General features: G+C 50.0%; 3 protein-coding genes across 3 annotated transcripts; 2 read left to right on the top strand and 1 right to left on the bottom strand.

Moving 5' to 3' along the window:
- Positions 1 to 1199: 1199 nt before the first annotated feature.
- Positions 1200 to 5876, top strand: LOC119329371 (oligopeptide transporter 7-like). Its single transcript, XM_037602407.1, has 6 exons — positions 1200 to 1437; positions 1536 to 2112; positions 3859 to 4428; positions 4513 to 4768; positions 4852 to 5034; positions 5128 to 5876. Exons 1-6 carry the CDS (start codon positions 1347 to 1349, stop codon positions 5743 to 5745), a joined length of 2295 nt encoding a protein of 764 aa, XP_037458304.1. The 5' UTR covers positions 1200 to 1346; the 3' UTR covers positions 5746 to 5876.
- LOC119329372 (pentatricopeptide repeat-containing protein At5g16420, mitochondrial-like) lies at positions 5660 to 10075 on the bottom strand. Its single transcript, XM_037602408.1, has 2 exons — positions 7468 to 10075; positions 5660 to 5796 (listed from the first exon to the last, which is right to left on the bottom strand). The coding sequence occupies exon 1, from the start codon at positions 10073 to 10075 to the stop codon at positions 8414 to 8416; it is 1662 nt and encodes a 553-aa protein (XP_037458305.1). The 3' UTR covers positions 5660 to 5796; positions 7468 to 8413.
- Positions 6544 to 7162, top strand: LOC119332918 (anthocyanidin 5,3-O-glucosyltransferase-like). The gene has a single exon (XM_037606006.1). It carries the CDS (start codon positions 6544 to 6546, stop codon positions 6994 to 6996), a length of 453 nt encoding a protein of 150 aa, XP_037461903.1. The 3' UTR covers positions 6997 to 7162.
- Positions 10076 to 11306: the final 1231 nt, after the last annotated feature.

The following is an 11306-nucleotide window of genomic DNA, read 5'->3' as shown; positions in this document are numbered from 1 at the left end:
CCCTTGCCCTGATTTTTAGCCAATCAGAGAATCCCAGCTGGGCCTTTACGTTAATTACGTAGGATGATCTACGTAAGTGTAGCATTGCTCGGTTCCCTACTGCCAGTACACAAACTTCCCGTTGGCTATGAGATTCATCATGCATGCATGGAATAAAAATACCAGCCACGAGATAGTACACCATCCGCGCATGCATGATTGCTGCTAATAAATTGAGTGACTCTAATACGCTAGAAACTGATGATGTGACTGGAAGAGGCTATGAAACTCTGCCTGATCTATGATTTTAATGACTGGAATCGTTAAGATCAGTGTTTATCTCAGAAAGAATCAGAGACTCTAGTTGACATTAAAACATGAATTTAATATGTGCACGCTTGTAGTGGAGCTAGATACATTTATTTGAGCGACAAGTATTTCTTGACAGACGTAGTATATAGCTCAGAAAGTATCTTTCTGCCCTACCCAGCCTTTGGATTTCGGTTTCTTCTATCTTTGGACCATCATTTCGTGTCCTCGCCAAAAAGAACATGGATTGATCATCTCGGGTCCTCGCCAAAAATGAAAAATGATAGCATTTCGTGGAAGCAAAGAACTCGTAGAGTACAACAAGACCCTACAACCGTTAACACGATACATACACGCTCACGCACAAAATTAGCTGGGATCTGGCTTGTTTTAATCACCTACACTGAGATCTGGCAATAAAAGGAAAAATCGCTAATATAAGATCGCTCATTCTTCCCAAAAGGAAAAGGATCGCCCCTACCAACTGCGGGGCTGAGCAAGCTGGGATTATTAGAGGATAATCAGCGCTGGCGGGCGGCGTTGGGAACTGAGGGGCTGAGCAAGCTGGGATTATGCGACAACAAGCAGCAGGGTAACTTGTGCGCCATTCTTATCTATCTGATCAGTGATCTAGCTAGGGTGTGGGTGCTGGGCATGGCGTCCTCCTGATGGTTTCAGTGACGATGAACCTGGCCGGAAACGTGGCCAGTGATACGATGGCTCCCTCGTGTGAGTACACAAGCAAGTCCAACGTGGCCAGTGATACTTGCTCTGGAGTAGTAGTTGACTATGGACGGATCATGTCGATGCATGCATCGCGTTTCAGATCTCGTCGTCGTTCCAACTTCCGGCTAATACTGTAGTAAAATGTCCACGACACTGCCATTGATCGATCGATATTTCTAGTACAGCCGTCCCTTTCACACAAAAACGAGGAGCAATTAAGCCCGATGTGGTGACGGCTGGAGGAGAAGAGGAGGAGGTAGAGGACCCAAGAGCGACAGCCAGGACCAGGGAGGTAGTCCGTCGTACGCTAGCTCGGCTAGAGCTATCCGGCCATGGCTTCCTCCTCCCAACCTCACCGAGAAGAAGAGGAGGAGGGGCAGCTCCGGCACCGTGGCCATGGCGACGGCATCACCTCCCCGCTCCGTAAGCTCGCTGTCTCTGCTTCGACGCACACGTTCACGGTACACCTCTGCTCCGGCTCCTGCTGCTGGCCCTTTAACCGGTCTGTCCTCTCCATGCAGTGCCGTCGACGTCGCGGAGCTCGCCGGAGCCCGATGACGACGAGGAGGAGGAGAACTCGCCGATCGAACAGGTGGCGCTGACGGTCCCCGTGGGCGACGACCCGGACACCCCGGTGCTCACCTTCCGGATGTGGGTCCTCGGCATGGCGTCCTGCGCCGTGCTCTCCTTCCTCAACCAGTTCTTCTGGTACCGCAAGGAGCCGCTCACCATCACCGCCATCTCGGCGCAGATCGCCGTCGTGCCGCTCGGCCGCCTCATGGCCGCGGCGCTCCCCGAGCGGGCCTTCTTCCGCGGCACGCGCTACGAGTTCACCCTCAACCCGGGGCCGTTCAACGTGAAGGAGCACGTGCTGATCACCATCTTCGCCAACGCCGGCGCCGGCACCGTATACGCCATCCACGTCGTCACCGCCGTCCGCGTCTTCTACGGCAAGAACCTCACCTTCCTCGTCTCCCTCCTCGTGGTGCTCACCACGCAGGTGCTCGGGTTCGGGTGGGCGGGGATCTTCCGGCGGTACCTCGTGGAGCCGGCGGCCATGTGGTGGCCGTCCAACCTCGTGCAGGTCTCCCTCTTCAGGTACGTACACGCGCACGCTTCTTCCCAACATGATTACTACAGTACGTAGTTGCTTGCAACCACTACTCATTACTTATTACTACTTGCATTATTACACATCTTATTAATCACTTAATTAACAGTCTCATCTTGTGCTTGTGAGAGGGTTGACTGGTTGATGCTTCAACTTAATCACAAGCCATGATTATTTACAATTTCTTTATTTATTTTATTTAAAAAAACGTATGTTTCATGACGTGCTGGCTACTGCTTGTGATCAGCAATGCGTGTTAACTATGTATGCTTATAACTAGGACTTTTTGGTTTGTTTGAGCAAGAGCAGTAGCTGGGCAGCTACCGGGCATGGATCATGACACGTCAGATCTGGCCTTGGCTTGCAACAAACCAGATCATCATGAAATCAAGGGCTACAAAAAATTGTTGGCCGGTCTGCCTCTAGGTAAGAAAATGAAATAGATGAAAAGAAATGAGTAGCACTGATGATGACAGGACCAGCTAGCAGCCAACACAAAAAATAAGTTAACTGAGATAGTGAGATCAAGTTCGTTTGACCAAGCTGACAAACAGGTTGGTTTTTTTTTTCAAGCTCCGCCTACTCATTAATAAGATAATTGCAAACAAGTTAATTTTTGTCATAGGCCACCTTCATTTTCCTTGGATGTTTGAGCAAGACCAGTAGCTGGTTGGCTATCTGTCAATCTGTCATGTGTCATGGCACGTCAGATCTGGCCTTGGCTTGAATCAAACTATACCATGAAATTGTTGGCTCGTCTGCCTCTCATTGACAAAATGAAATCAATGAAAAGATATGAGGGGCATTAATATATGACAGGACCCTCGAGCAGAATCCGAAGAAATGACGGAAAGAAAATCGATGAAAAGAAACCATATCATTTGACCAAGCTGGATCTGCAGCCTTCCAGCAGCTGGCTTCAGTTATATCCAACCAGTTTTATTAGTCCCTCAATATGGCAGTAGAATAACAACCCTCCATAGAGGCAATACACATTTGAACTCTGAGGCTGATGAGACAATGGCAGTAGAATAACAGCGGAGGAGGAGAAACCACATCATTTCACCAAGCTGGATCTGCAGCTTTCCAGCGGCTGGCTGGCTTCAGTTATAATCCAACCACTTTTAATCTCTCAACATGGCAGTAGAATAACAGCCCTCCATAGAGGCAACCAACTTACACATTTTAACTCTGAAATAACTTGCTGGCTGATGAGGCGGCTAATGATCATATAACATTGATATCTTCCTTTCATCAACATAAAAATGTACTCCCTCCGTCCCAAAATAAGTGTATTATTTTGGGATGGAGGGAGTAGTACAAACAAAATAGGAGAGGAATTTCATCTCCTGTGTCAGTCCCAAGGGGAAAGACACTGAGCTAATCGACATGCACCGCAGGATGGCAGGAAAGGAATGATCATGCACAAATGTCTTTCTCTTCCGTAAGATAGCATGTACAAAACGGAGAGAAATTCCATTCCATTTGTCTCTCTCAGGGAAAGGCGGCGAGCTAATTAACACGCAAAACAAGAATAAGATGGAAATCAGTTCGAGCATGCGGAAAAAAACACCAAAGATTCAGAGAGCGTAAAATAGCCATCAGCCAGTTTTCTTTTTCCTGAGCATGGCAGCAAAATAGACTTTGTATCATCTCCAAAATCTAAAACACAACAAACCTGCGGATTCGGATTCGAACCATTCTCTGAAACCACTCCTGGAAATTCCAACCAGGGCGCTCCACGAGAAGGAAGTGCGGAGCAAAGGCGGCTTCACGCGCAGCCAGTTCTTCCTGGTGGCCTTCGTCTGCAGCTTCGTCTACTACATCTTCCCGGGCTACCTGTTCCAGATGCTCACCTCCCTCTCCTGGATCTGCTGGGTCTTCCCCAACTCCGTGTTTGCCCAGCAGCTCGGCTCGGGCCTCTACGGTCTCGGCATCGGCTCCATCGGCCTTGACTGGGCCTCCGTCTCCTCCTACCTCGGGAGCCCCCTCGCCAGCCCCTGGTTCGCCACCGCCAATGTCGCCGCAGGATTCTTCATCATCATGTACGTGATCACGCCCATTGCGTACTGGTTCAACTTCTACAAGGCGCGGAACTTCCCCATCTTCTCGGATGGGCTCTTCACCGAGACTGGGCAGAAGTACAACATCACGAGCATCGTGGACTCCCAGTTCCATTTTGACACGAAGGCCTATGAAAAGAATGGTCCACTGTACCTCAGCACCTTCTTTGCAGTCACGTATGGTGTTGGTTTTGCATCCCTTACTGCGACGATCGTCCATGTCCTCCTCTTCCACGGAAGGTAAAATTCTGCAAAAAAAATAGTCAGTCAGTTTCGCAGAATTACAGAACTGCAACAGCTAAGAACCATGGTGACTGTGTGCAGTGAAATTTGGCAGTTAAGCAAATCAGCTTTTAAAGAGAAGAGGGTGGATGTACATACGAAGCTTATGAGGAGATATAAGCAGGTGCCCGAGTGGTGGTTCATCTGCATCCTTACTGTTAATATTGCTGTAACTGTATTTGCTTGTGAATACTACATCGAGCAACTCCAGCTGCCCTGGTGGGGAGTACTTCTGGCATGTGCCATTGCATTTTTCTTTACCCTCCCAATCGGAATTATCACAGCAACTACGAACCAGGTACGCAATTTGACAAATTGCATATCATGCCATACAACTTCAGACCACCAGTTCCCTGTATTTTATTCTTTCGTTCTATGCAGACTCCAGGATTGAACATCATCACAGAGTACATCATGGGGTACTTGTACCCTGGACGGCCCGTCGCAAATATGTGCTTCAAGGTATATGGCTACATCAGCATGAGCCAAGCTCTGACATTTCTGCAAGATTTCAAATTGGGGCACTACATGAAGATTCCCCCAAGGACCATGTTCATGGCTCAGGTAAGCTTTTTCACATATAGTTGCTCTGCCATTTCTACTGCACAAGTACTCATGTTGTATTGTGTCACTAAGCAACTTCTTGAAACATGGCAGGTGGTGGGAACTCTGATTGCGGCGTTTGTGTACCTTGGAACGGCATGGTGGCTGATGGACTCAATACCCAACATCTGCGACACCGAGCTCCTCCCAGCAGGCAGCCCTTGGACCTGCCCTGGCGATCATGTGTTCTATGACGCATCAGTCATATGGGGTCTTATTAGCCCACGCAGAATATTTGGGGACTTAGGAACTTACTCGGCGGTGAACTGGTTCTTCTTGGGGGGAGCCATTGCCCCACTCCTCGTCTGGTTTGCACACAAGGCATTCCCAGGCCAGAACTGGATCTTGCTTATCAACATGCCCGTGTTGATTGGTTCCACTGGCCAGATGCCACCAGCCACTGCGGTCAACTACATCACATGGATATTTGTTGGGTTTTTGTCAGGCTATGTGGTCTATAGGTACCGACGTGACTGGTGGGAGCGGCACAATTATCTGCTTTCAGGTGCACTAGATGCTGGCCTGGCATTCATGGCCGTGTTAATTTACCTGTGCCTAGGCTTGGAGAACATCAGTTTGAACTGGTGGGGCAATGACTTGGATGGATGCCCCCTGGCTTCTTGCCCCACTGCTAAAGGTATATTTGTTGAGGGTTGCCCAGTGTATACGTGACCATTTCCTCATGTCTGGTAGTCCCAGTTTGCAGAAATTGAAAGTCCCAACCTGCATGCAGAGATCAATGTAAATAATAAATGCTTATTTTCAAACCATTCATTCAGAGATGAGAAATTGGTGTTATTTCATATATATTTTCCAGAAAACATGTCAGGAGCACTGCCTATTCGTTAAGATGGAAAAAAAATTACTGTTCAAAGTTTCAGAAAGATTCATGACGAAGTTCTAGTAATTGCATAAAAAAGAATTTTATTTGCAACATATTTTTTGTCAAACCAAGTACTATTCCAGCTTGTAAATAAGTCATTCCTTGATTATTTGGAATCTAGTAAAAGCAAGTCGCAACTTCATAACAGAGATTTCTTCCATGCTATGCAGCACAACAAATAACTTTATGATTGCAATTTCGTAGCAAATGAGTAGATTAACAAGGGCATTACCAATAAAGCTACTAGCTAGAGCGTAAGAAGGAAGAGCTAGCTACTAGCTAGGACACCTCACACCTGGTCGCAAGATACATCAGGCACCCGCGACATCTTCTGCCCGGCGTGGTGCTGCCTCCGTTGTACTATGTCAGGTCTCTGGTCCAGAAGACCGGCGAGCGAGCAGAGGCGTCGGGGCACGGCTGCCTTGCGTGGCTCGACGGGCAACTGAACCGCAGCCTCATGTTCCTCTGCTTCGGGTGCATAGCTGAGGTGAGCCACTCGGAGGAGCAGATCAGGGAGATCGCCATCGGGCTGGAGAGGTCGGTGGTACGAGACCCCAAGAGTGTCAACTACGATGACCTGGCCCTCCATGCGCTCCTGCCGGAGGGGTTCGTGGAGCGAACCGACGGCTGTGGGCTTGTTGTCAAGCGGTGGGCACCGCAGGTGGACATGCTCCACCACAGGGCCATGCGGGTGGAACTCGGTGCTGGAGGGGATCATGTCTGGTGTGTCGATGTTGGGCTGGCTGCTGTACGCGGAGCACAGGATGAACAAGGTGCTCATGGTGGAGGATCTGAGGATCGCGGTGGAGATGGTCGGGTGGCAGCAGGGGCTGGTCCGGACCGACGAGCTGGAGGCTAAGGTTAGGCTTGTGATGGAGTCCCAGACAGGCAGGGAACTCCGGGAGCGAGTGTCTGTTCACCAGAAAGGCGACGCCATGGCCTGGAGCAACGGTGGCTCGTCATGGTCGGCTTTCGAGCGATTCCTGTCGGACATGAACTGCCGCTGTGGAGCCGCTGCTGGACAGTCCATGTGCCCTTGAGCAGGCATCAGACTTTCGGAGCCAGAGGAAAGAGGTGATGGACATGACTCGCTCTGCCGACAAAGTTCAGTTAAAAATAATTCAGTTGGGACAGTCCTGACGGACTTGTACCCAGGATGTGAAGCAGAATCACATCTGTACTTACTTACCAACAAAAAATTACACTAGTTCTCAGGAAGCTCGATAAATGAATAAACGACATATCAAAATTGACTTAATTTGAACGAAACGTCCTACTCTTTAACCATGACACATACTATGGATCGGAGGGAGTATTTTTTAGTGCCTCACCATATGGTTTACTTCTTATGATTCTACTGGGGATTTGGATGTGGCCTGGTTCCAAGTTAAGGGCATCCTTTTGGATAACAGAAATTAAATTGTCCTACTGCCGTGAATGCAGGTAGTTTAGTGAGCAGAACTCTAACTGTTGACAGTTTCAGTTACAAATAGGGAACAAAGATGTTTTACCAGTTCCTCCTGTGGTTGAGATGAATCTGCGGGAAGCTTCTATGACATTGAGTTTACAAGAGCAATTCATCAGGTTGGAGCAAGAGCTGAGCTGCTGACTGGGAGCAGAATAATATACGTGCTTCTGATCAGCAGGGTCCTTTTTATCACATATATTTCACAAAACTAAGAGGAATACACTCGTATCATCATCAACAACAATACTGTCAGAGATAACTCTAAATGGTCGTCAGAATCATCGCCATCTTCCTCTCCGTTGTCTTTCCCTTCCCTGACACACAGCCCAGCAGTCTCCACCAGTGACGATGGGGACGAGCACATACTGAGTTACATGTTGACTTGGAGCACTGAAGTTCTCTCACAAAGTACTTCAATATAGGGCAAGCCATGGACCACATCCTATTTTACACTGCAGAAATACAATGTTCCCAGGAAGATCTGAGTTGCAGAGGCAATGACAAGGCAAATGAGAACTGAATACAGAGTAACCATGGGGTTTGAGTTCAGCAACCAAGAACACCATTTAACTCTACACTATTCATCCAGAAAGCTTTGTTGCTAACAATTAGCAGCTCCAGTTCCTCAAATATTCTCTAACCTTGTTCATGCAACGGTAATCTGAACAGTTTTCACATGATCCAAGCCTCCTGTAACTCACTGTTTTCACATAATCTGAAACTAAGTGGGTTGTAAGTCCCAAGCTTGGTGTGGAGAGCTCCATGAGCTCATCAAACAGCCTCATCACCGCCACAGCCATTCCATTCTTACACAACCAATAGATCAATGTGCTATTGACGGTGTTAATTAGTTTCAGTAGAAGAATTTTTCAGAGAAGTTACAGAGGAAGATTAGTGCCATCAAGGCATCAACTTACTTGAGAAATTTATCCAGAATAAAATGGTCAGTTTTGGGCTTTGAACCGGAGTCTGCACACCACACCTCATGGTTATGTATCTAGCACTGAATTGAGATGCTTGTTCCAAGTATCACTCTTAGTATCTAACACTCTCCCGATAAAGATCTCCCAAGAATCACCATCCAAGAAATCCCCACCACTTAAGGCAGCAGTTTGAACAATTTTGCCAACAATATCGTCGTGTATTGGCTCAGAAAGGCTATCGGCCAAAACTTGGTAAAGAACCTTGCTTGGGGTGCACCCTTTGGTCACCATCTCAGTAAATACTGCGGCCCCTTCATCTGGCTTCCCAATTTTGCAAAATCCCTTGATAAAGGCCTCGTAAGTCATGGCATTTGGCTCGTATCTCCGTTCAACCATGTCATCCCACACCTGCCCAGCCACTTGCAGCTCCCCATTTTCACACAGTCCGGAAATAAGCGAGTTATAAGTCAGTAGGCTTGGCTTGTAGCCCTTCTCGAGCTCATCAAACAGCTTCCTTGCCTCCCGAACCATTCCACTCTTGCATAACCAGTACATCAATGTGTTCATGATTGTGTTATCTGGTGGGACGTTCTTCTTCACCATCCATTTCCACATTTGGTGTGCTTCCTCTGCTTTTCCGTCCTGGCACAGCACATCGACCACCTTGGCAGCCAGTGGTGTGTCAGGCGTGTGTCCTGCCCCAAGCATCTCATGCATTAGATTGCACGCCTCGGCAGATTTCCCCTCCTTGCAGCATGCCTCGATCACGACTGAATACGTAACCTCATTGGGATGCACCCCAGCTGCCTCCATCTCGTCCATAATCCTAGCTGCATCCTGTATCTTCCCGGTTCGGCAGTACCCATCGATGAGCACTGTGTACATCGTAACATCTGGCACGCGCCCACTGGCGATTATATCATCGAATAGCTTCTGTGCACCCTTCAGATCTTCCTTGGCACAGTACGCGGAGAGAACCGTAGTGTAGGTGACGACATCAGGGACGATCCCCCACCCGGGCATTTCATCGAGAACCTTGAGGGCGGCATCGAGGTCGCGGACGCCGACGAGCCCCTTGAGCAGGATGTTGCAGGAGACGAGGTCGGGCGTGATGTAGAGCTTGGTGGGCGCGGCGCGGAAGAGGGCGGCGGCGAGGCGGAGGCGGCGCGCGGCGACGAGGGAGTGGAGGAGGGCGTTGAAGGAGCGCACGGAGGGGTGGGAGTTGAAGGTCGGGAGGGAGAGGAAGAGGCGGAGGGAGGGCAGCGGCGGGAGCGCGCGGAGGAGGGGCAGGAAGGCGCGGTCGGAGAAGGCCGGGAGGCGGGCGGCGCGGAGCGCGGAGAGGACGGGCGGCAGGAGGTCCGGGGGCGCGCCGGCGAGGCGGGAGAGCACCGCGGCGAAGACGGGGATGGACGGGGGCAGGGGCGGCGTGGCGCGGAAGAGCGCGTGGCGGAAGGCGAGCACGGCGAGCTGCGGGGTCGGGAGGCGGAGGAGGAGGCGGGAGAAGCTCCGGGGGGTGAGGCGGCGCGGCCAGGGCTGGACGGGCGGGGTGACGGTACAGTGGGACGGCGGCGGGAGCGAGGACGGGAGGTGCGCGAGGTGGGCGAGCTGCACGGTGGTTTTCGCGGACGGCGCCGCCGCGGAGAAGGGGCGGGAGGCAGGCGGCGCCGCCGGCCAGCGCCGCGGCGGCATGGCGGCGCGGGTGAGGTCGAGAGCGCGCCGCATCGGCATGGTATTTGGGGGATGGAGAAATTACAAACGGAAAATCATAAGGACGAGCGACTAAGAACTGAGTAACTGACATCTCCCTTGAAGAAAATACAAACCCATCTCTTTTTTTTTTGAAAAAACTCCAAATCTATACCTCTGCAATCATGGCAGTACAACGAACACCAAAAATAATAAAAAATACATCTAGATTCATAGACTCGACGATGATAAGAACCGAAGTGTGTTCTCGTCCAGCTCCGTGATGCCAGTGGCCTGATCTAGCGTGGAGTCGGTGGAGTCGGTGGCGGTGGAGTCGGTGGATGCTGGTGGGCCCTCCTCCAAGCGTGTTCTCGTCTAGCTCCATGGAGCAGCGGCGCCGCACAACGTCTGTGGTGTATAGGAGGTTTCAGGCAGACCAAATCTAGCTCGAATGGTCCTGTCCTTGCGCCCAGCGGGGCGAGGCGGTCAGTCTTGGCGTGTGTAGGGCGGTCCAACCGGGTTGGCGTGTGTTCGCCGAGTTCTTCAGTGCGGCGACGACTAGTCTGTTCCTGGTAGTGTGTGCTTGGTCTCTCCCTATCCGGTGGCACTGGAAGGTCTCGGATCCAAGATGGTTGGTGGAAGACTGATGGAAGACTCGGCTCCGGATGAAAATCATGCATTGACCTAGTCAGTGCCGACGGTAACTACGTCTAGGGATGTTGTCTTCCTCCTTGAAGGTACCGTCGTGGAGCTTGTTTGATCTTCGTACCCCATCGCTTGTGGTCTCCGGGTGAAAACCTAAAATTTGGCTAGGCCAAATCAGGTGATGCCGTGATGGTAGTGTCCTCGACATTACTTCTTGAAGGCGTCACCTTGGAGACCCGACGATAGTTACCCGTGGTGTGGAGGGCTTGTTGGTGGTGTTTGGATCTGTGGTGGTGCCCGTTACTCTTTTTTTCTTTTCTTTTTGCATAGCCTTTTTGCTATGCTTTCTTCCTTGAAGGTGTTTCTATAATGCTTCTTTTGATCAATAAATTTGGCGGATGTCCTGCCAACGTTACAAAGAAGAAAAACTCCTATTGACTACCCTGTAGGTAGCTATAGGCCATGGCGCCATTGCATGCATCTCCTAACTAAATCCAGGCTTGCTAGGAAAAAGTGACCGATGCTAAATTAGAATCAAGTCACCTAACCTATAGCCAGTTCCCTTTTTTTAATCAAAAGGGATCACTCCCGAATTTCATTAATGAAACCAACAACCTTTTACAACCAA

This window comes from Triticum dicoccoides, chromosome 7A (genome assembly GCF_002162155.2).
Source record: "Triticum dicoccoides isolate Atlit2015 ecotype Zavitan chromosome 7A, WEW_v2.0, whole genome shotgun sequence".
Classification (NCBI taxonomy): domain Eukaryota; kingdom Viridiplantae; phylum Streptophyta; class Magnoliopsida; order Poales; family Poaceae; genus Triticum; species Triticum dicoccoides.
The sequence above is the reverse complement of the archived record's forward strand: the minus strand, read 5'-3'. Positions and strand labels throughout refer to the sequence as shown.